Raw genomic sequence first — 25,254 nt, forward strand, 5'->3', positions numbered from 1 at the left:
TCCCCCCCCCCCCCACAATAGCCTCCCCTCGCAGCAGCCCTACCTGCAACGGTGTAATCAGCATTGATGACCCTCATGGCAGGGGTGTAGGTCACTGCCGGCATGCTTGATTCCTTCCTCTTCTGCTTGTGTCTGTAGATGATGAACAGCGCCAGCAGGAAGAGCACAGCCAGGACGAGGATGATGATGCCTGCGATGGCTCCGATCTGATAGGAATCAGCAGGAAGGGCGGTGCTGGTCCGGCTCAAGCTGTTCAGATTGCCCACAGTGATGACACCAGCTAGGGGAGGGTGGGAACAGACCGAGTGTGCATGACTGTGAGGCAGATAAAGGGTCGATCTCTATTAAAAACAAAACCCCAAAACACTCCCGCTGGCAGAATGCCTGGGTGTTCTCACTCAGTCCATGAAACACTAATTTGGAAACAGAGCATGGGAAAAACCAGACACTCTCTGCTTTCAAATGTGGTTGGTCCCACCATTCCCTGCTCTAAGCTCCCTAGGAGACAGTGTGTGAACCCTGAGATTCAGGCATAGGATTGAGAGCTACTCATGTATTTCAAATTAAACACAGGACAGCAATTAAGCTTCGATAACAACGTAACCTAATTTTTGTTTTGCTTTATGTATTATCTAATCCTGACCTTACATAGGAATAATTTCTAAATGCCCAGCCATCTAACACACTTTGACTTTTCCTTAGTATATTTAGGAGTGATTTGCCTTCTATACAAGCACAGCTCCAATACAAACCTAGTCCAATGAGCCTATAACTGGTAGACATACAATCCTATGAAAAACTGTTTTCAGTAGCAGAAATTTTTCTCTTGACAGTTCCTGGTAATAACACCTTTACCTTTACTCATCAAAGCCAAAATCTCAGGTGGAAGTCCCGCACAGGACAACCAGGAGAACATTCTCAGAGAACCCTCCGCCCTAGAGAGTCACAACTGTCCAAGTGTTTTCATGGAAAATGTTTGACAAATAATCCCAGATGATTATAATACACACCCTAGTCAAAACAGCATAAACACGCATTTCTTTAAAAGTTAAATACATGCCTGCTTTACAATTCAATCACTTTCTTCCAGAGTGCTTAACCCAAAATCAGCAGAAGTGCAGGCCATATGGAGATTGGCATTCATTATTGACACAGCCTTAGCAGTGATAGCCAAACACTGAAAACCCATCCAGATTATAGCCTATCTATGGTGTGTCCACAGACTATGGCATATCTATGGTATGTCCACAGACTATGGTATATCTATGGTGTGTCCACAGACTATGGTATATCTATGGTATGTCCACAGACTATGGCATATCTATGGTGTGTCCACAGATTATGGCATATCTATGGTGTGTCCACAGACTATGGTATATCTATGGTGTGTCCACAGACTATGGCATATCTATGGTGTGTCCACAGACTATGGCATATCTATGGTGTGTCCACAGACTATGGCATATCTATGGTGTGTCCACAGACTATGGCATATCTATGGTATGTCCACAGACTATGGTATATCTATGGTATGTCTATAGACTATGGTATATCTATGGTGTGTCCATAGACTATGGTATATCTATGGTATGTCCACAGACTATGGCATATCTATGGTATGTACACAGATTATGGTATATCTATTCAATGGATTACTACACAGCAGCAAATAACTGTACTATTTATTTGTTTAAAAACATTTTGTAATTTCAAAATATTTATGGTAACTAAACAAAACTAGGCATAAAAAAAGATTACAATGTGATTCTTTTCACATGAAATTCTAGAAAAGAATGCAAGCAGTTGTGGAAAGATCTGTGGTGGTGGCCTGCAATGTAGGGGAGAGGTAGCAGAGAAGGGCGTGAGGAAACAGATAAGAGTGATGAATAGTATCTTTCTTGTGGTGGTTGCTTCGGGGAAATATACAGAGTTTGGATTTCAGAAAATTGTGTAAGGTAAATGTGTATGGTTTTATATGTCAGTTATGCCTAAATAAATCTTTTTTTTTTTTAAAGTCCATGGAGTTTCAGAATAAGAAAAGCATGGTGTCAAAGCTGTGACATTCTGATCACTAGCTGTGTGACCTTGGAGGACATTGTCTAACTTTCTTAGCCCTTAGCTAGTTTCCTTATTTATTAAAGGCAGCAAAAATACAGCATCCATCTAGCAAACTGGGTAAATAGCCACCTGGGCCGTTTACGTTACCTTGATCACATCGAGCCCCTTTCCATCCCGGGCTACAGTAGCAGGTGCCGGTGATGTGGTCACAGGTGGAATTGTTCAGACAGTCACAAATCTGGCGACAGCCATAGCCATACGTTCCTGCAGGGCACTCTGGGGAGGAAACGAAGCCACTGTATTTCCCAAGGCTCTCTTCGGTATGCTCTGCATACCAGGGATTGAGCCCTACCCATGGGTTCCTGCCACCTGAGGTATGCGAAGGTGGGCCGTGGTCCCTGAGCCATGGTAGGGTTCACAGGCCTGCTTCTCAGAACCGAGCCAGTCAATATATGGCTCGGCTCCTGACACATTTGCCTTTGAATACCCACTGCTCTGAGGCATGTGTAGATAGATGGTCTGTGGGACACTCGTGGAACAAATGAAAAATTGAAAAGCAGTTTGATGTGACACCCACAGCCAAATCTTTGGGTCAGCGAGAACGGCACCAAACAGTGTAAACTAGAGATAACGCCTTCAGAACACACATATGTAGGCTCTGGGATTCCTGCTGAAGACGTTGTCACTTGGATTTGCCAGAATAAGCAGCAATTTGTGTTATTTTCTAGGTAAGTTTCACTTGAGATAGAATGATTCAGGTACGGTTTTCTCACGTTGAAATCTCAGAGTCTAACGATATGCCGTAATTTAAAAGAACCATGGGTGGCATTTAAATCTGAGCATCTTCAACACAGATGTTGTTTACAAAGTGAACAGCAGGGGGCGATGTGCTGTCGCTGTCAGAGTCCAGCAAACTGGATCCTTGTTTATAAGGGGCACTGGGTTCGGGCTTCAAAAACAGGGGCACTTTAATCTCATGTTCAGAGCAATCGCGGAAGCTCTTAAGAGGTTTTTCTTAACAAGACCATAACTGGTTGCCTGGCAGTTGAATGCAAGCCAGTTTAGAGCCCGTGCTGATCTCTAGGCCTGTGTTTGGCAGGCATAAGATAGTATTTACACCCAGAGAGATTGCCACTCATGCGACTCAGGGACTCTCTCTGCATCTGTTTTATGAGTGCCTGGGACAGCGACGTAAAACTAACATTGTGCTGGCTTTGTCCTGGACCGGCCCTTGCTGCGTGTGCAGGAGGAAGAGGCTGCACAAACATACCATGTATTAGCACTTAAGCCTGAGACCTCTGAGCTGCACAGGGCCTGTGAAGTTGTCACAGAGAGAGGAACACTAATTCTGCCCACCTTTGCAGCCTATACTATCTCTCCACCATGTCATCGCTGGGACCACCTTCCCAAGAATACGCTATGTGGTCAGGGGTGATAGCTCACTGCATCCTGCCTCGGGGCTTTTAGCATCAGAGAATGCGCCACACACAGCTTCGGTCTTTATTGTCTCATCTTTAGTACTGAACAAACGCCACAGAGGAAAAGAATAATACACTCATCGTATATACTCTGTTTAAAGCTAATGTGAAGGAGAGATAAACCTGTTTTTTTATGATCCCAAGTGAAGGATTGGAACGGTCTCGTGAGAGAACAGGTGAGGCTAATCCACTAGAAGACCGACCACCCAGTGTGGGAGCTTGATTGTTGCCAGCTGAAAAGATCCCGTGAACAGACTCTGGGAGGAGATATATAAATGATCCCAGAACTGGAGGCGGGGCTTCTTGGAGACTTGGGATAGTTTTGGCTGTTCATCGCTGTACTTCGAGACACTCCTAGAGAGAACCGCTCAAGGGAAGGCTTTGGGGCTCCGGCTCCTGCTGAGGTTCTGGGTTCTGGTTACTCTAGATCCCAGCAGAAGAAATCCTGCAGATTGTGCCAGGAGACTCGTTCCTCGGAACTGATATCCCTACGGGTTTGTTATTGTATCCATTAATCCTCATTTCCTATTGTTTTGGTTATTTGGATTATAAGTGACGTATGCTTGGTCTCTAAGTTGTTAATAAGATATATTGGTTAAGAAAATTGAGCCTACACTAATATTCTTTTACCTTGTAAATACATAGCTCTTGGAAATGGAAACTGAAACAACAAACATGGGTAATTCCTATAACACATTCTCCCAGAGAGGGACTAAAACAACATTGTAGAGGTAGTGTGTTGTCTTGAAGATTAAGACTCAGGTGAAAATTTGTTAGTGGAAAGAGTAAATAAAGGTCATTATTAAAAAGGTAGCAACATTTGCTGGCACTCATCCCCCCAGCAGGTCCTGGGGCTGGCTCCAGGCCCCAGCACTTCTCCCTAACCAGTGCTGTCCTCTGATCTAAGTCATGACTCACTGATGCCATTAGGGGAGACTGGCCATCTCTGTTCAGCCTCTGAGAAACCGTGTTCCAAAAATAAGAGAGGAAAGGAAAGCCAGGAAAAAGATAATGGAAACGCTGAATTTGCCCTCATTCACTCATTCTTACAGTCTCGCCCTGTCTCTCCAGAGTGCCAGGTGGAATTCCTGATCAGAAGTTGAAGGAAAAACAGCCAGCAAGGATTCCAGTGGGGGAAGGGGTGTTGAGAAGGGGAAACCAACTGTGCTGGTAATTAACCATCACTCAACTCAAAGAAGACACAGTCATACTGCCTTAGCATCTCTGGGCCCTTGAGAAAGGCGATCCAGACACCCAGTGACATCATGCCAGCCCAATGACATCATGCCCGTACTCACTCTGCTCACAGTGCAGTCCCATGAACCCTGTGCGGCAGGTACACTGCCCCGAGATGTGGTCGCAGTCAGCTCCATTTTGGCATTGGCATATCAGTGCACAGTCCTTGCCATAAAAGCCCAGAGGACACCCTGTGTGAGGAGAAGACAAGAGCTACCTATGAGAGATGGGTCTCCTACCCGGATGCACTTGCGGTCGAACTTGAAGGACTTCGAATGCTGTGCCAGAGTAAAGGCTGCTTGGAAATCTCAAGTCTGGGCTCATGCAAGCAGAGTGTGATCCACAAGCAGGAGGCAGGAGAGTTCCCTAGCTGTCAGTGTGACCACCACTGATGTCTTTCTACAAAACTCCTTGGAGCCCGTGAAGGGTGCAGTATTCTCTTTCACTCTTCTCTCAGTTTCTATAATCCTGGATTTGAGTTTCCTGGACTGAAATGAGTAGTTTGTTTTTAACCTTTAGTACAAAATGACTCAAATTCTTCCACTAGGCCTGTCCACTGTATCCAGTTTAAATTTAAATCGTATTATCACTATTGCCAAATTTATGTGGTAGAATGGTTAAGGGTAAAACCAGCTATGTTTCATGGGGCCTTTGAAAAGTACTTTTAAGTCTTGCACTGCTACTTGGCTTCTAAGGCTTGGACCACCAGAAGCCTGGGATGGAACACACACACACACACACACACACACACACACACACACACACAGAGGCTCTCTTGGCTTATACGAGTCAGCAGCTGCTCTGCCAGAGTGCTTCAGGCACAATGAAAACCTCAGAATAGGCAGGTTCGTCAGTTGTTTTCAAAAATAGTACACGCCTTTTCTTTTGCCGTTTAAGGAAAGCTCGAATTTTCAGAGGCAGAAATGGCACACAGATCTCAGGTGCCAGCTCACAATGACATCCCCAATATCACATATTTGTTTGACACCCACTCTGCCCCGGATTCTTTTCATTTATTCTGTCATTTGGTCTTTAGTAGCCTAAAAAATTACAAGGGTGGGTCTTCCTATGCTATAGATAGGCTCCAAGCCCTGAGTGTTCCAAGTCCCATGGCTGGTAAAGGCAGGATGGCAGACAGGGCTATGGTGAGACCAGACTCATGCAAGGTACCACTGTGCCATGCTTTGTCTACCTAAAAGGGGTCCTCTGTTTAAAGTAGCCCCTAATTTTAGAATTATAAATGACCTAAATGTTCTTTTCCCCCTAAGAAATTTAAACATCTTTATGGAGGCACAGTCTTTAGAGAATAGCTCTCAAATTTGTCCTTGACAATTGTATCTGTCAAGTCTTAAGTCAATGGCCATCCATACTCCTAGAAATTTCTAGAAGTCTCCTTTCATCTATTCCCTATTATACTTACAAATTAATATCAAATATGGATTACCTACTTTCTAAATAATCTTTTTTTCCCTAACATGGCTATCCTTTAAAGCTACATTACTATTGATAATATCCATAATCAATGCCTTCCTGGTTTGTCTCCTTCATTCAGCGGAAGCAGTAGAGCATTCTACAACACGTTTGCACATTGCATCTTGTGATGCTAAAAACCACATGGGGAAAAAATAAAGGACAGTGTGAGATACAAGCTCAGAGTGAGAGCTAGAGGAATGGATTTTAAAACAGGAATCTGAGCTGATATTGTCACCAAGGGACAGAAATACAAATTCACAGATCCTGGCCCAGACACTGAATCAGACGCCGTGGGATGTGGGCCAGGCACTTGGAGTTGGGTGAGTCTTATTGGTAGACCTTATTTTCTCTGCAAGCACACAGTAAATCAAGCGGTGAGGTGTGTGTGTGTGTCTACTGACTTCCAAATCCCTACCATTTATCCTCACATTTGTGCCATCAGAAGGAATGAAAGCATTTCATACACAGAAAGGCAGTCTGACCAAAAACAAAAACAAAAACAAACAAACAAACAAACAAACAACGATAAAAGGAGAATCAGTTACAGGAAATGAATTACACACAGTGCTTGTTCCACCTCAGTGTCCTAGTGTGAGCCAACCGAAGGATCTCTGGAATGTGGGGTTCTTAAGCACTCAGACAATAGTAGCTATCTAGAGGTCGTAGGTGACATATGCTTGGAAGGAGCCCTCACTGACCTAACATGATGCTCACAAACAGGGAGGATATTTCCTCTGTGGGTGTTGCTCCCCTTGGTGAGCCTTGGAAGTGGCCCATTTCCCCATCTCCCCATCCCTTCCCCCACTCCCCCACCCCACCCCAACCCCCCACCCACGCTTACTCTGAGTACAGTAGAGTCCTGTCCAGCCAGGAGTGCATTTACATTCCCCGTCATAGGCGCTGCAAAAGGCTCCATTGTGGCAGTTGCAGGTGTGGATGCAGTTCGGACCCCAGTGGGCAGGTGGGCAGGCTGAAACCACAGCAAGCGTGGAGAGGTGAGTTAGAGTCCGCAGGTCTGCACTAAACAGAGCATTCCACCTACCTTCTCCCAAGCTCCTTCCCTGTCCTAGGTTAATACCACTAACATGGACCGTGCCCTCACAATTCGCTTCAGAGACTGAATTCTGTGCTAAACCCATAGGACGATGCTGGTCACAGTAACAACCAATGTGCCTGGTACACACACAGGCCTACGGTGTCGGAAGGACTTAAAGGAGCAAGACTTACTTTAAAGATTAAAAGTTAAACAGATGACATCAACTGGGTATCTGGCACTGTTCTAGCCCCAAGGAAAAGAACAAAGGACAAGACAGGAGTCTGAAACACCCTCCGAGTGCTTCTGTTTTGTGAGGGAGCAAAAGTACAAGTGAACTGAACGGCAGGGATGAAGGGAACTGTGGAACTACTAGGTGAGCTGAGGAGGACAAGAATGATGAAACGAGCGCCTCCTAAAACCCAGTCTCCCCAGGAGGGAACAACACAGAAAGGATCAGATAGGGAGGGGCTTCCCTCAGGGGCCCCTAGGTCACAGACTTGGGGCTCCCAAGTCTTGGGCTCTGGGCTTTGATTGTCCTTGAGGTTCCTAGGTCATGTGCCCAGGGCTTTGACTTTCCAATCCTGCCCTGGCAGCAAGGCTCCAGAGTTGCCGTTGAAATCTCATTTTCTGTGCTAAGGATACTAGCTATAAGATTCTGCTTAATCAGGGAAGAAGCAGAAAAAAAACACAACTAAATCATGATCAGGCACTGTCAGGGGGAGAACTATTAGGAAGCCACATCAAATAGGCAAAATAACTAGACTTTAAAAAATGGTTTTATTTACTTAAAAATTGTTTTATTTATACTTCAGCTTTAAGAACTAAAGAGATGGCTACTTACAGTTTCTATTTTATTATATTTGGAGCAATGAAGAAAATAAATGAATCTAAAGTCATTTTAAAATGAAAAGCATTTCCCATAAATATATGTACCATTTTTACCCAAGAATAGTAGGAAAACTAACAGAGGACATTCATGGTCCACAGCAGTATTAGGATGAGTTTTGTAAGCAGACTTCCTTATTTTATAGGTGAGGATGTTTTGGCTCAATAGTGGGTAATGGGATCTTGTCCAAGGCCACACAGATCCCCAGACCAGAGATGCTCGCTGTTTGGTACCTAAGTATGGTTTCACTCTTAAGGCCACACAGTGAGGCTCAGGAAGGAGAGACCTAAAATGTCTACCATCCTGATGCTACATGCAGCACTCTTTATCCCAACAACTTTTTTCTAAGAAATTCTAATTTGTTTTCCTTCGCCCAATTTCCTTAACAGCATTTCTTTTTATATTTATTTATTTTAGCTGTGTTTATGTGTCCTTGTGAATGTATGTGCAACATATGTGTAGGTGTGCACACCTGTGTATACATGGATATCAGCAGGGGGCACTGGGGGTAGAGTTACAAGGGTTTATGGGACCCCTCCTACTTGTTTAGAAGGTTCTAGGGTCCTCGAGATTCAGCAGCGAGAGCTTGAAACCGCACAGAAACCTCCCTAGCCCCAAACAAACTACTTCTAATGATGCTTAATAAACTTTCATGGACCATCTTCTGCCTGGAGCACAGTTTTCTAAGGTGGGCCATTTGCAGCAGGCTTTTATTCCCTGTGCTGGGCTGTGATCGAAGGCTGGATCATTCAAATGTTCCATCTCCAAAGGTAAGTATAGAGACAAGGCTTTCGATAGTCATTTTGCCAAGGACACCTGTCCCTTTAAATGCACTCCATTGATTTTGAAAGTCTCTCCTTGCTTGGTGAAGGACTTTGCTCTTTTGAAACTGGATGATAATTAGTCAAGAAGAAATATTAAGATGGGCCCACAGAGACCATCGGGAGTCAATGAAACCAATGACCCCCAGGAGAAGCAAGACTTGCCAAATCAATCAGTTTCCTCTGGAGTGGTTATGGGGACAGGCCATGCTATTGTTTCCATTCACAGTGCTATTCCCAGTTTTGTTCCTTCCAGCACATTCCTCCTCCAAATGAGGAAGTAACCAACTTCCAAAATAAAGAATATGTTTTGGAGTAGCAAATTACACTAGTCATGCTCCAGCACTGACATCTGTCTTTGTTTTCTTTCCTAAGCCCTGTCACTCACTTTGAGGACCTATTCCTCCACCTGCTCCCATGCCAACCTGAGTTAGTCAGAGGCATGCAACGCACAGATTTGAATAGATGGCAGCTACTTCTGAAATTCCACCCCAAATTACATTACATTACATACTACATACTACAAAAATATCTACAACAACAAACATTCCTTTCACCAACGGCTTTCTTATCTCAGAAATGGAGAATGGCCAGAGTGAGTGAAAACAAAACTAACATTCAGGGAAGAATATATTCCTCACCAATTAATATTTATAGACGGATTATAAAAGTCTAGAGTCCAAATTCAATGGCCACGTAGAGTAAGAGTCATTCCTTGCCCCATCCTGTGTGCACCATGTTGAATCACTATCAGCTGAGCATGGGTCGTGAAAGCTGCCGTGAAGAGCAGAAGAGCAGACACATGTGCTGTCTTTGGTCAAACGCTGACTCCCTTGTGAAAATGCACTAATTGAGTCTTTCAAAGTCTGGCCACATAGAGCCTTGTTATATAATCAATGACTAACCATATATGTGTGTGTGTGTATATATTTATATATATACATTTGTTATTCAATATATATGTTCAATGACTAACCATCCATTGACATATAATACATGTGTAGTTATACATATTTAATATATATAAGACTACATAGGTAGTTTGAAGCCAGCCTTGGTTACATGGAGCTTTGTAAATTACTCAGTGACTAACCATAAAGATAAATAGAGAGGTCTAGAGATAGATAGTCATTGAGCAGTGAATAAAAAAAAATATTATAAACTTAGGTTTTTTCCAAAGAGTTACATCCATTTATTGATAGGCCATTGCACAGAGCTCTTAATTTAAAAACTATGATACCTTTGATAAGTGGCCAAGGACATATATTCTTTCCTGATCACATAAACTCTCACCATTCAGCCCTAAGACATAAAAACAAAACAAACAAACAAACAACAACAACAACAAAACAGCCGGTTGTTCTCCAACAAGACTTACGCTGGGAGCAGTCACTGCCAATCCAACCTGGGTAGCACTGGCAGGATCTGTCAATGGGGTTACAGGTGCCATTGTTGGTGCAGGTACAAACGCCTGCACAGTTTTTCCCAAACCTGCCACTTGGACACACTGTGAATAAAGTGAAGTTTAGTCAGCAACAGTAGGAACCCACCTTACAGAACAATTTCCAGAGTCACGGTCACACTCAGCTGCCCACTGCCTACTCGCCTCCACTAGAGAAAGCACATACCCGAATCCCAGATGGGCTCATGTTTGCCAACAGGAAGTCAAAGGCTTCATTGTGGCATCTCAAAAAGTCACGTGGCATTTATAGAAATCAGACGTGTTTTCTTACTCAGGGAATCACGATCCTTTCCCACACTGAATTCACGAGGGGATGGTTCCAATGAAACCGAAAGACACAACCAAGGGACCAGAGAGCCTGGGGATGAGGCAGTGCTTCCAATGCTTGTGTCATTTTCAGGACTGCCTAGAGCCGATAACAGCGGGCACATGTGGCCTTGGAGAAGTCTGAGAGCGGACTTCTGGAAGCTTGGTCATCCTCCATGGCTCTCCAGACTGCTTGGACACTTACCTTCATTGCACAGGGCACCCGTGAAGCCAGGCAAGCAGTCACACAGGCCTGTGATGTGGTGGCAGGGGCCGCTGCTGTGCACACACTGTGGGCATGTCTGGCTACAGCGATGTCCGTAAAACCCCGGGGAGCAGACTGCAAATGGAATGGAATCGGGGTTACCCTTCTGAGTTGGGTGTATCTCCTGCTCTACACAGGAGTCTAGTTAAAATGGAGAAATGAGAAAACTTTAAAAAACCAAATGATGATGAGATTTTTTTTTCAGGCATGAAACAAGAGAGGCAGCTTTTAACACGGAAAGAAACCACTAAACTCTGAATTTCACTGGGACGAGGGAATGTCTCAGATGTACTATTCTATCTTCCTGTGGTTGGCTCAAGGCCAGGCCTAGACCAGGAGCTCAAAGACTTGTTGTTGAACAAATAAGGAAATGGAAAAAAATATCAAACTCTAAATATCAATATCTCAATAAAGTATTCTCAAGCCGTTTGTTGATCTTTCTTTAAGAACCAGGATTAAAAAAAAAAAAAAGATAAACACTCAAAATTTTTTTCTCCTTCAAAAAAAAAGTACAGATTGTGATTAGAGAGAGTAAGTAGAGAAAAGAACGCTACATATTTGGATGCTTCCAAAGAATTTATTTGGATTTAAATATAAAAAGTTTGCATTGAACTCTTTAATGGAAAAAGCAACTGATTTGAGAAATTACAAATGGTGTATGTTATAACCGGTCACATATTCTTCTCTGATTGCATTACCAAAAGATTTAGTAAGATGCTATGGATCATTTCTTAATTCAAGGCTTCTGTGGAACAGTGTCAACAGGGCCCATTTTTAACTTTAATTCTGCTTTCCCCACAGCACTGACTTCCAGATTACTAGTGAGGTGTGACATTGCCTCGAGGTTTGGCTGATGTTGACTTCTGGTAATTGAGATGAGGCTGGTGCCAAATTGCCAAATAAAATATTTACAGGTCAGTGGATTTCTGGAACACCATTTGCACACTCGAAGGAAGAATTGAGCGTCCTGATGATGGTGCCAGTGAGGTAATGAAATCATCACTAAGAAGCAGCGGCTAGCGCCTCCTTCTGTTAAATTAATCCTAGAGGCTGAAAAGAGCAAAGTTCCTGGGGGAAGGATTATTTGAGGACCATTCTTCACGGAGTCCTCTGCCCTTGACTGCCACAGAACATCATTAGAAACTTAGGAGGTGGGACAGAGATGGTTCTGTACATAATTCCCAGGAGAAACCATTACCTAGGAGACACTTACTTCTTTGGCAAGTGGTGCCTCGGAATCCTGGTGCACATTCACAGATGCCATCATCGGGAGAACACGAAGCCCCATTTTTACAGTAGCAAGGCAGCGAGCAGTTAGGACCCCAGCGTCCCTCGGCACATACACTGTCACAGTGAACACCTGAAACATCACACACAGGACAGGGTTGAGAGAGGTGTAGTGTGGGCATCTGAAGATGCTAATACAACCGTGAGGGTCGAGGATGGTGGAAAAGCAAGTTTCACTGACAACCATGAGCAGAGATGATATCAGGCTTAAATCCAGCTCTTAACACATATAAACACCAACACATAGTCATCTTAATGTTATCTAATACACAGAACTCCCTCCTATGGAGTTAAGGAAAAAATATTTCCACTACATTGGCTTTTCTTCTTTAATAGAAGGGTACAACAGGAAGCCCTGGGCTCTGTCTCTTGAAAGCAAAATTTACTAAAAAAAAAAAAAAAACCAAAATACTGTTGATTTCCTGCTTGTTCCCTCCTCATTTTTTGTTTTTACAGAGAAATGAACAAAGTGTGCAACGATTGGGCAGAACATAAGACGATTAAATTATTTTATGTCAAGGAAGCCTTATTGGGGAGTAGTACGCACAACTCTAAAATATTTCAAGGATCTAATGTGCTGGATAAGCCAATGCACTCATATGTATCACCAACTTCACCCTTAAAATTTTTATTTCACATTGAACACATAGGGGCAAAATATCCCAGCTAATACCACTTATGTGCTTTTGTCCAAATCATGGTTATAAAACTGTATGGAGCTATTTAACTTTTTATTTGGGAAATAAAGAAACCGTAAATCAGTCATGACCTCATAAACACTTACAGGAAGCTAAGGTACACAAGCCTCTAACATTCATACGTTTCTATGTATACATATATTTGTGTATATGATTTGATTAGGATGGCTTACGGGTTGTGGCCCCGCTATTCTAACAATGGCTGTCTACCAGCAGAAAGTACAAGAACCCGATAGTTGTTCAGCTCGCATTGTATGTCTCAGGATGTACCTGAACCCCAGAGAAGCAGGCTCTGATTCCAGGGAAGGGATGAACATGCTGGTGAAAGTGAAGAACGCAAGCAGGCAAAGAGAGCAAGACCTCCTTTCTGTTTCTTTTATATACGTTGCTACCAGAAGGCAGGGTCCACATTAAAAGTGGGCCTTCTCATTTTCAATGATTTAACTAAGAAAAAAAAATCCCTCATGGGTGTACTTAGCCACTTGGGTTTTTAGTTCATTTCTGTTGTGGTCAAGTTGACAAGCAAGAACAGCCATCACACTGGCTTTCAATCTTATAGGTCATCGTGATCTGTGGGTAAGCACACAGAGCTAGTTATAAAAAATGACTCAAGGTCAGACATAAATTAAGTGATCCTATGCTTGGCATTTGATTCCTATTGCCTCAAGAGATTTGTCCAGCTGGCTAGCATACCCATCTGTTAGGGTCAACTCCTTCAAGGTAATTTTTCTGGTAAGTAAAAAGCAGCATGAAATAGCAAGGAGATCCACCAGGTAGAAAAAGAAAAAGAAAAAGAAAAAAGGAATGAGAAGAAAGAAGAAAGACCACATTTCACATGATTTACCCATCCTTTTGCTCCATAGACTGCCTGTCTCCTGTCCTGGCTTAGTGTTTCTTTGAATCACATCCTGGTATCAGGTTGGGGATGTGAGCTGTATAAGGACATCTCTGCAGTGAGATACGGTCCAAGATAAAAAGGTGTTGAAAGAGCTGTAAGTTTGCTTTAACACCCCCGTCCTCTCGTTATTTCTATTGATCTCATATTTGCCAATCTCAACAGAGTTCTGCAAAACATTTTTTATTTCCTTGTTTCAAAGATCAAAAATAATTTAAGTCAATATACCTTCTAAGAGTCTAGCCAGTGCTGGCTTGTTGGTGAGATAGTCTCCAAAAAAGTTAACTGCAGGGTGATAAAGCCCCAGGCCACATCCCCAGCTCTGTCCAGTGACCTGGATCAAGGGATGAAGGAAGATAGTTCTAGGCTAAAGGAACAACTACAAGATTCAGAGTCCCAAGAAGTATGCAGAAATCCTGCAGGAATTGTCAAAGTTGGGAACATCTGGAACTTGGGGACTAGAAATGCCAAGTGAAGGATGCGGGTAGCCATGGATCTGTGAGATCAGCTAAGAGGACAAGATTATGGAAAAAGAACATCGTTGTCTCATCCCTCCCCACACCGCCTGCCACACCATGTTAGCAGCGACCAAAGGAGGGATGGCATAGCTCAATTTATGCTTCGTAGGAGAGTGGATTGATTATGTGGATAGATAAGTCTTGAAGACAAAAGGTTCTGTAGCAAGCAGAGATTATTGAAGTGAAGCATGAAAAAAAAATGAGAAGACCAACCAAAGGGGAAAAGAATTCTAGAGACAGATGGAGAAGGTGCAGATGGGACGTTCCTCTGTTCCTTACCTGCCCAAAGCAACGTGTCGTGTCAGCTGTGACAGCGATCGAGCCTGGCTGTGCTGTCTAGGAACTAACACGAGTGGGGTGTAATGCTTAGCCCTGGGTGCCAGTGTGCCTAGATTAAGAGAGGGAATGTTTTTCACTGTGTCTGTGAGAGTGCTTGTAGAGAGGGTATGGGCCAGCGAGTAGTGAGAGAACACCTTTCCTGAATGTGGGGGCCTAGAAGGATCGAAGCCAGAGCAGGAAGATCCTCCTGATACAGGTCCTTTTCCTTCCTGAACCAGAAAGGCAGACTTTTGTAGGCTGGGAGCCATTGTCCCCAGCTAAGGAGAAACAGAAAGATAATGAGATACCCTATGACAATCTCGTTGAAATGTCCACCAAGGAAGAGGTTAAAAACTAGTTGCTTCAAGAAAGGATCTCTAAAATATTTGGGGAAGGGGGTCAAATGGGAAAAGGGTTAGATTTGGATTTGCAGGCAGTTTTGCTCAGTGGAAGCACTTCTTCCTGATAAACTTCCCAGTGCTGATAAGGAGAGCTGGCGAGGGACTGTTTTTGCCAGGACTGGGGACAAAGAGCCCATTGACAGCCTTCTCAAGTTGCTAGGCAATGGCTGAATGACCGCGATAAACTTCAGCTAAGCAGCACTAAAGAAATGTTCATGCGTTTAATGCCTGGTGCATTAAGCCAGGGGCCTCAGTGTAAAACTGGCATTCACTGGGCATTTGCGATTGCATGAAGGCCATAAGTAAATCATCTGGGATGCCATTATTTCCCCTCTCAAAGATGTGGCCCCAACTCCCCATCTCATTTATACTCCTTAGGCCAATATTGCAATATCTGGGATATTGGAAAATAAAGAAAATGATTTTGATTGAATGTCTTGACCCTGGCGAGCACCCTATTAAGCACATGTCAGGGTAATACAGAGATTTTGTTAATAATAATCCTCAAAGTGATGGCACAGACAGTATAGGCAAGTATCCACCAGCGTACCACCTCTGTCCAGATAGAACAGGGAAGAAGTTGGCACCGTTCTGTCTCTTCACTCCCAGTGCCCAGCCATCATGCTGGCATAGAACGTGAGAACACTCGACTGTGGTTGTTACATCACACCTCTTTATTGGGTGTTGACAAAAAGTCTCTCTCAGTCATAGAAATTAGGGAGTTTAGCATCTGAGGCTGCAAGACCAACATGCTAGCAAGCACTGTCTGCCTTAGAACAGCTCTGCGTGAAAGCCTGCAGCTGTGAGGCAGAGTAGGAAAGCTGGGAGTGGGGGGCGCGCTCTTCCGCAGCCATTCTCACTTCAGAGACTCAGCCCTCTGTTTATCACGTGAGGGACAGAGAGACAGATCGATGCACACACACTCTCTAGGTGTCCAGGACCAGAAGGTCCCAGAAGTGATCCATTTGCATTTGTGGTTGGTTGTGTACTTGTATGTTGATTATTCCTTTGATGTAGCTATTAACTCTAAATTGGATTCCCATTACGAGAGACTCTAGGATGCCATCTTTCCAAGTCCTTCAGGAAACTTTTTATGCGTTGCTGAGGTGCTAAGGTGCCAGTGAGGCGTTAAACTAGATTGGTCCCTGAAGGTTGGCTTCATTTGTACCACCTGTCACCGTGTGTGTCTGGGACAGAAAGGCTGCCTAGTTCTGATTCCTGCGGGCCATGGGGCAGCTGGTTTTGTCATCTTGTCATCCCTTGGGGTTCTCCCTTCAAGTGTCCTACCTCTGATTCCATTCTGCTGTTCCCAAAGTCTCCCTGTTATGCCATGTCTGGATCATCCCACTCACATACCCGAGGGGCTCAAAGGCTGATGTGAGGTTGACCCCTTTCCAGCAGCTTGGTATTCAATTTTCTTGTTCTAGTACAAAGGCATCTTTGAACAGTCTCTTTTCTTTTTCTACCACTATGAGGCTTCTGTCAAGAAATGGCCTCTGAGCCCCTTAATCAATAATTAGGAAGGTAAGATGTACCAGATTCCATTAAACAGACTGGAGAATGCCACTGTCTGGGCTACTGGGGTAACTTTTCAAATGACAGAAAGGACCGCTAAGTAATGTTGTGGAGGTAGTGTCCTAGATAAGTGGTGCAGGCAGACGCGTAGCTCATCCCATGCACCAAGGAGAACATCTTGAGAGAGTTCCAAATCTTTTCAAAATAGGCACGGGTGCGCCTACACACACACACACACACACACACACACACACACACACACACACACACACACTCGCATGATTCATGAACTGATGAGGGCTTTCTCCTGTTCTTGCCCTTCCTCCTTTTCTGTTCCTCCCTCCAAATTCCCATTCAGTAGGTGCTACATGGCGTGACTGGGAACATGCAAGTGGAAACAGGTCCCAGGTGACAGTGATCTTGGCCAGAGCTGGGAACCAGACTATAGACTGCACGTGCTTTCAGACAGCTGGAATTAAGTGGTGATTAGCTGTAATGCTCAGTGACTAGGTGTTTCTGGCTGACGGAGTCCAGAGCAGAAAGGAAGAAACATCAACTGTTTCTGCTGTTTTTAGGAAATACTTTGTAAAGCCTTTGTAAAACTTTAGACCCTACAGCTGTGTGTGTGTGTGTGTGTGTGTGTGTGTGTGTGTGTGTGTGTGTGTGTGTGTAAAACTAATTATATTTCATCTGGAATTTCTCAATCATTTTCTGAAAAGCTAGCTTCAGTTTATAACTGTGTGGGACGTGTTTGTACATGCACCATATGTGATATGTGAGTGCACATATATGAGGGCAGTGTGTATACTATCGTCTACAAAGCCCAAGGTGCATTCTTGATGGTGTGACAGAATAACATGGACTTCAAAGGGTCTAAAGAATTAAAATGTGTATTCCAGCTCCAATGGCATTTCATTTTTTCCCAGCTTTCTAATGATGTCTGTTTCTTCCCAACAAAAGAATATATTGACTGAAAATGCCAATAAACTACAGTTTTAAATCTCTGCATAATAAATGTGCACTTACTTCTTTGTGGAAAGGGTGCATTAATTTTAGAAAGAGAAGCTGGTCTACTCAATATACTTTGGGTTCGTGTTAACTTTAATAGTGTTACATTTTCTACCTAGCTAAAGCATGCTAGCATTTGTAGACCTATTTTTCTCCATTAAAAAAGGAAATTATATATAATTATGTCATTTTTCCTCCTTCTCTTTCCTCCCTCAAGGCCCACCTTACTTCATCCTTCCTTTTTCCCTCTCAAATTCATAGCTTATTTTTATTTAATTGTTATTATGTGCGTACACATTCATATATAATGAATAAAATCATGCCACTTGAGCTGACAATGCCTTCCCTCCCTGAATCAACACCATAGACTAGAGCTCTGTTTAAAAAAACAAAAACAAAAACAAAAACAAAAAACTCAGTTTCTTTAGGAAGATACAAACCTGAGACATCACCACAGAGTTTTGAGTGATGATGACTCCAGATTATGAAACCAGACTTCCTTCGAAGACGAGGCAATGCTGCTCTGTCTAAGTATGCTGATATCCTCCCCTCTGCCTCAGTCTCCCCTTCATGGCCACCTCTGCCTGTTTCCTCATTGGATGAACACTTTATACCACTTTTGTTACCGTGGATCAGGGGGAAGAGCCTAGGCCCTGTGTTTCAGTCCATTGAGGACAAGTCCCTATTACACCAGACTGTACCCTCTCAAGCTAGTGATTCATAACATGTCACTTAGAGCAGTCTCAGCAACAGAGAAGAGAGGAGACTGATTCACATGAGTCTCTGGGGTTATGGCAATGGTTTGTCTGAAATCCAGCTCCTTAGTGAGAAACAACGATGTGAAAAATCTTAAATGTGAAAATATGAGTCTATTCATGACTGACAATGAAATGATCTCCTGTATAAACATTACAAATGTTTAGGAAAAGTAATCCAACTCTCATTCTGAATGTGATGATGTGTTTTTAAACTCTCTGAAACTGTTTTTCCCCCCACATATGTTTTCTTGCACCAGATGTGTTCTGTGAGTGTGGGGGAACAACTTCTCGGCAGGCTCCGAGACTAAATGCTTTTTACACACCCACACCCATAGAAGACCCAGAGAAAGGAGGCATTGGGACTACTTGGCTGGCCTGAGAGATACAGAGACATAAGTACAGACTACAAAGCAAAGAAAGAGGGCAGAGAGAGAGAGAGAGAGAGAGAGAGAGAGAGAGAGAGAGAGAGAGAGAGAGAGAAAGAGACATGAGGCAGGCAGGAAGCGGGCTGGTCACAGATGGGCAGGGATTATAAGATCACTCTGTGTGGCAAAGCCAGTGCATTCCCACAGGATCCTGGTAGGTCGAAGGCCAGATGGGGGATAATTTGTCTTACCCCATGACCCAGACTGGCCAGGAACACATTTTCTGACTGGCTTTAAGCCAATTCATCTCTTACTTTCCTCATGTGTACTAGGGTGTGCCTTTCACAGCCTGGCTCTAAATCATCAGAGCAGGTTGACATTCGAGATGTGACTGCTATGTCCATCCAGGACACATCCCATTATCTACGTATTTATAAGACAAACATAGATTTGGCAAAGTAAGGTCCAAATATGATCACATGGCCTCATTGTTAGGATCACTCAGAATTTACCAGATTTAAAAAGTAGTCTTTTGCCTCACTGAAGTCACTGAGATTTTAATACTCATCTATCTGTTTTGCAAAACTCAAGAACCCTGGTGAAATCCAGCTTCAGCATCAGTGTGTGATGGTGAGGTGACAGGGACATAGAAAGGCAGACTTTCACACTGTAAAGCCAAGTTCACAAGTCAAGAAAGGACTACAGGGACAGAGGCCTACAGATCACGGGTCACTCATACTGACAGCAAATGAAGTCATTGCACTAGACTGGCCCATCTCAAAAGGTGGCTCTCAGACACTAATACGTGACATTTCACCCCTGCTTTCTCCTGAAGCTCTCAGCAAATTGTAGGAGGACCAACATATGTCCTCCAAGGGGTTACTGGTGACAGGCCATGCTTGTGAACCAAAAGACTTGGTGGGGCTGGTTCTAGTGCTCCCCAAATTAATCTCTCACCTAAACTCCATTACATTTCCAGCTTTCTTGTTTGTAAAGACTAATGTATTAATGCCAAAAGCCATATGGAAATTCAAGGGATCCAGCATGGCTGAGACAACCACAGAAGGGAGCGAGACTGGAACGTTTACTCTTCTCCTGGCTTAAAACTTCCTACAAGGCTGCTGTAATCAAATAAGAACTGTACCGCTGTGCAGACAAACATACAAATGGGATTGACAAGAACATTCATAAGTAAGCCTCATGTCTATGGGAAATTGACTTCTGGCAAGGAGAAGAATAGTCTTCAAAAAGCTGTGCTGGGACCATTGGTTATAAAATAAAGCTTACCCCCCAGCCCTGATCATAGTAGATAAAAAGATTAACCCAAAGTGAATAGAAAACCTAAGTATAAAAGTTATATAAAAAAAACTTTAGAAGACAAGATAAAATTTAAATCTCTGTGATCTTGTATTAGGCAATTTTTTAGAGTTGACACCAAAAAGCACAAGAAACAAATAGTTAAAGTTGGAAAAGGGAGATTATCAGAATAAAAACTTCTGGTTTGAAGAATACTATGAAAATAGCAAGGAAAAAGCACCCCAGAAAATGAGAAGGAATGCTTGCAAATCATGTCTGGTAAAAAAAAAAAAAATTGAGCTGGAGAGATGGCTTAGTGGTTAAGAGCACTGACTGCTCTTCCAGGGGTCCTGAGTTCAATTCCCAGCAACCACATGGTGGCTCACAACCATCTATAATGTGATCTGATGCCCTCTTCTGGTGTGCAGGTGTATATGTAGGCAGAGCACTGGGTACATAGTAATAAATAAATAAATCTTTTTTAAAAAAGTTTATATACTGTGGTCTTAGAACTCAACAATAAAAAGAAAAATGATTCAGTTAAAAATTAATCAAGGATCGGGACAGATAATTCTACAAAGAAGATTGATAGTTGGCTGATAGATGTACAGAATGGATCCTCAGCATCCTCAGCCAGAAGAGGAGCTCAAAGCAAAACCTCAAAGGGGAGCCAGGTCACTTCCTCGGATTTGGATGTCACCAGAAAGACAGATGTGTTGGTGGGGATACAGAACTGCTCAGGTATTGCTGGTGGGAGGGCCAAGTGGTCCTGCAAGAAGAGAGATGTTCTTGCTTGTGATTTCCTACAGGCTTTGAAGATGGCACTAAATGTCCAAGCAAGCCTGCACATCACAAGTAAAAACATCATTCTTCTCCAGGGACCACTGCACTCACCTGATAAACTTCCTAGCTGAAATCATGAAGCCATAGAAATAAAGAGGAATTTCTACTCTGTGGTTAGAAATTTTATGCTCAATCATAACATGAATTTGCCGTGACTCAAATTTTTAAGAAAGATAAAGTTTTCAAACTTTTATTTCTGGGAAAGAGATTCAATATTTGTATAAGAATCATATTAGCAGTGGTTAATAGTTTTATCTCTATAGTGATTCTAATTATAGTCTTGGGATTTATTTTCATTTTTTTCTTTTCTCTCAATACTCAAACTATACCACAGAAATCTTGCTGGCCTACATTCTAGTAACTGGATGAGCATGTGCGCTCAAAAGAATTGACTGCTCCGGGTGACTGTCCATTCACACCCAACAAGGAACATTTCATGGACAAAAATTTGTCCACTTGCTAGGGACTTCACTCCACTTTTTCCCCCCTGAAAAACTGACATGTGTGTGTTTCTTTGAAGGAGCAAGCAACATCACTAGATATGAAAGTGTTGGTTATTTCTTTCCCACACTGGCCCTGAGCTCTTACCTGACCATCCAGGAAGGCAGCGGCAATGGCCTGTGGTGGGATGGCAGCCATCTGCATGGCTGCAGTCACAGCGCTCAGCACAGTTCAGCCCGTATGTGCCATCCTGCAAGTAAGAGAACATCAAAGCCAGCAATGACAAACCTAGTTATTCCCATGACAGCAAACAACAAGGGCCCTGGCATGCTTCTTAGAAACATGCGTCACATCACCTCTCAGCGTGATGCAAAATGCAAGCTAGAGGAGGTAACATTTTAAAATCACCTCAACTCTAGCTTATAGCTGATATACTAGTTGGGAGATATGTGTAGTGAAACCAGTCATGCGAACACATATCTACGCATACATACAATAAATATAAGCATACCAGATGGCTTAAAGTGCTTTTTCTTACCATTACCACAACTCATAAAAAAACATGTTTGTTTGTCTCTAATTATTCTTACAATATAGTTCAATGTTCCCTATAATTGTCTTATTCTCTTCCTTAGATGAAATAGAGGTCTTTGTCCATATAAAAAAGGCACACACACACACACACACACACACACACACACACACACACACACACACGACAGATTAGATAGACAATAAGTACATAAAAACATAGATGTTACATGAGATATATATGTGTGTATATATATGTGTGTATATATAATTGAATCAAGTTCACTTACATAAACTGCTGTCAATAGAATACATAACATAATAAAGAAAATTGAAAACCTATTGTTAATTTCTCTAATGTTTTCTTTTCCAAGAAAGAGTCTAATCTGTATAGTATATTATGATTCAAGATTGTAAATACTCATTCCATTGGCAGTTCTTCATCTGCCCCTCCAAGCACATGCCAAGAGGACACTCTTGGTAGATGAACACGGTTGATTATTCATGAAGAAAAAAAGATATTTTTTTATTTGAAGAGAAAACTTTTATTTTACCCCAGGTCCTAAGAACTGGTGTAGGGCACCACAAACCTCCCTGGGTTACACAAACAATTAGGAAAACAGCCCAGTGACTGAGGGTGGGGACATGGAAACAGCACTACCAAACAGTGAGGGTTAGATGATGTAATCATTTGTCTAGAATTTATTAAGCAAAGAAACCAGCTAAGCCACTTATTAGGCTCCATGAGTGTTTGACAAGATTGCACAGCAGTCAGCTGTTATAACAGGAGCCACTGAACCATCAGACTTCCCTGATTTAATAATTCGTCTAATGCAAAACAATAGACAGATTACACTGGGGTTTCCACTTTGTCTATAAAGAGGAAGCAAAACATGACGTAACAGCCTAGCTCCAGCCATTGATAATCCGTTCGCTGGTCTGAATAGAGACAAGAAAGCTAGCTTAACTCCTAGGGGGTTGGAGTGCACAGAAAAATGCAGGGCAGGAATCCTTTCTCCTTTGGGAAATGGCTTGTACTTAATGCGAAGAAAGCCCAGAGGAGGTAAAAGAGGCCTTGTGGAAGCCCTGTCTCTAAAATGGCCTAATTCAGGGGGTCACATTGTTATCTGACGATGTCCTGGGGGGGAAGAGAACATACCAAAGCTGATAGAATGCTTGATGGCTCAAGAAGAAAGCATAATGCAAACAGGAAAAGAAACCAGGCGAGTGCTTTTGAAAGCAAGCATGCAACAGGTTACTAGAGAATTCCCTTCCCATTTCACCCTCAGTCGGCCTGCAACATGCAACAGCCGCAGGGGAAGACTTCTAACAATGATGCATATCTCCAAATTAGGCCAAGGGAAGGGAGTGAGCTCTGAGGAGACTCCCATACCTCCAGAAATATTTACATTAACCAAGGCTGTTTCCAGACCTTCTTTCATCACTTCAATGCACATTTCTGTGACACCAGCCACCGCCCCATTTTCAGCCCCCTGTCACTTCCCACTCCAAAGCCTACAGATTTCCATTATAATGGAAACAAAATACATGGAGAGTTGACAGGCATACACTGGGTGTTTGACCAATGCTTCTGCCTGGCTCCCACCAAGAGATGAGTGTATAAGACACAGAAAATGCTGGCGTCGGGGGCTGGGAAATCAGCCTAGGGATAAAAAGAAAGAAGGAGGCATTCTTCGAAGCCCGCCTAACTGATTTCCACTCTATCCCTTTCCAGCCTCTGTCAACTTCCTGTAATAGTTTTTGAAGATCTAGTCACACTCAGTCAGTTTCAGTCAGAAAAATAAAAAATAAAAATAACCTATACAAAGAAGTCAGCCCTCCTGCGTAGTCCTCCAGGCATGGCTACCCAGAGCACACATACCTGGCAGGGAAGTTCACATTTTTCCCCTCGCCATCCAGGCGCGCACGTGCAGGTCCCATCCAGGGTATGGCAGGCACCTCCATTGAGACACTGACATGTTAGGTTACAGCCAAAGCCCCATGTGCCGCTGGGGCATCTGATGGAACAGTCCACCCCGTGCCAGCCTGCATGACAGGAGCAGCAGAGTGTGTGAGAAAACAAAGGCGATAGGGAGCTTGGCTGGGCCCTTCCAAGCCCTGTCGCCCTTTAGAGGCATCTTGGAGATGCATAACAGTGCTGCCCAGTCCCGGGTCCCCACAGTGGCAGACAGGCTTGGCTCTGTCACAATACGCCTCCACCAGGAATGAAAAGGAACCCCCGAGGAACCAAACAGCCAACTGTGCCCTGTGATTGGCTGGGGATGCCAATGCTGAGAAGCACCCCTGGACTCCTGGGAAGGGATGTGGGGTGAGGTCACCTTTAATGTGCTGCAATGCTCAGGGTAGAATAATAGGCATTGTCTATTTGTATGGGAGGAAGTAGAAGACTTGTTCTTGGAAAAATAACCTCATCTTTGAAGCAAAAGGCATCAACCATGAAAAATGTGTTTCCAAGATTGTGGCTGCATCTATGGAGGACACATTCTGTGCCACACATAAAATCTGTGCTTGGCTGCATTTCTTGTCAAGACTCCAAGTCTGGCCATTTGGGGGCAGAGACATGTCTGCTTGTTTACCCGTCCCAGAATTCTGCACTCAGACTTTGAAAGTTGGCAGCAACTTCAGAGAGGACCAACTATGAGTCTTTCCTGGGCTTAGGAAAGATGAGGGATGCTGAGGTCACACAGATTTTAGGGAAGTGAGAGCTAGAGCCCTCATCAAAGTGTCCTTCCAATAACTCTAGGAAGTGACAGGACCAGGACCAAATAAGAGATTCACATACATACACTTACCTGCCTTACAGATACATGATCCATCCGCAGGGGAACAGACAGCATCGTTTTTACAGCCACAGCGAGAAGAACAGTTTATCCCGTAGCTTCCCAGTGGACACGGAGTTGAGCAGTCAGTTCCCTACATGAGCACAAACAGTAAAAATGCAGTCTGCTTTTTACCAGCAGAAGCCATGCCAACACAAACAAGAATAGACCTTGGCAATGCTAATTATACTGTCTCGCTAAATTTACACTCTATACTTTGGAAAGTTACTATGTTACCATTCCTAAATACAATTTGTAGGATTCAAATATAACGATGGTCGGCCTGTGTTTATGATAAAATAGTTAATAGGATCCTTCCTTATAACAGGACACCAAAATAAACCTTTCTCCCTTGGTTACACAAGTGGATATATTAAAGTATATTATAGCCATAAAATCATTGTCAACAAAAACATAAACACAAACTGCCCATCATTTCCAAATGCTTCGTGAGTCTCCTTGCATAATGTGTGATGTTGTTAATGGCCAAATCAAACCAACACTCAGCCAGTGGTGTGA

The 25,254-nt window shown here is 43.2% G+C and overlaps 1 protein-coding gene across 4 annotated transcripts in view; it reads right to left on the minus strand.

The window, feature by feature from the left end:
• MEGF10 (multiple EGF like domains 10) overlaps positions 1 to 25,254 on the minus strand; it is a 148,595-nt gene that overhangs the window by 11,655 nt on the left and 111,686 nt on the right. For 3 of the 4 annotated variants that reach the window (XM_084779269.1, XM_084779271.1, XM_084779268.1), the window contains 10 exons: positions 24,709 to 24,829; positions 23,778 to 23,941; positions 21,512 to 21,614; positions 12,235 to 12,381; positions 10,962 to 11,096; positions 10,367 to 10,495; positions 7,087 to 7,215; positions 4,835 to 4,963; positions 2,206 to 2,334; positions 44 to 280 (listed from right to left, as the gene is read on the minus strand). In XM_084779269.1, coding sequence (XP_084635395.1) covers positions 44 to 280; positions 2,206 to 2,334; positions 4,835 to 4,963; positions 7,087 to 7,215; positions 10,367 to 10,495; positions 10,962 to 11,096; positions 12,235 to 12,381; positions 21,512 to 21,614; positions 23,778 to 23,941; positions 24,709 to 24,829 — 1,423 coding nt within the window. The remainder of the gene's footprint in view (positions 1 to 43; positions 281 to 2,205; positions 2,335 to 4,834; positions 4,964 to 7,086; positions 7,216 to 10,366; positions 10,496 to 10,961; positions 11,097 to 12,234; positions 12,382 to 21,511; positions 21,615 to 23,777; positions 23,942 to 24,708; positions 24,830 to 25,254) is intronic. The other variant, XM_084779270.1, reaches the window with a different exon arrangement.

Source organism: Acomys minous, assembly GCF_964271855.1.
Source record: "Acomys minous genome assembly, chromosome: 4".
Taxonomy (NCBI): domain Eukaryota; kingdom Metazoa; phylum Chordata; class Mammalia; order Rodentia; family Muridae; genus Acomys; species Acomys minous.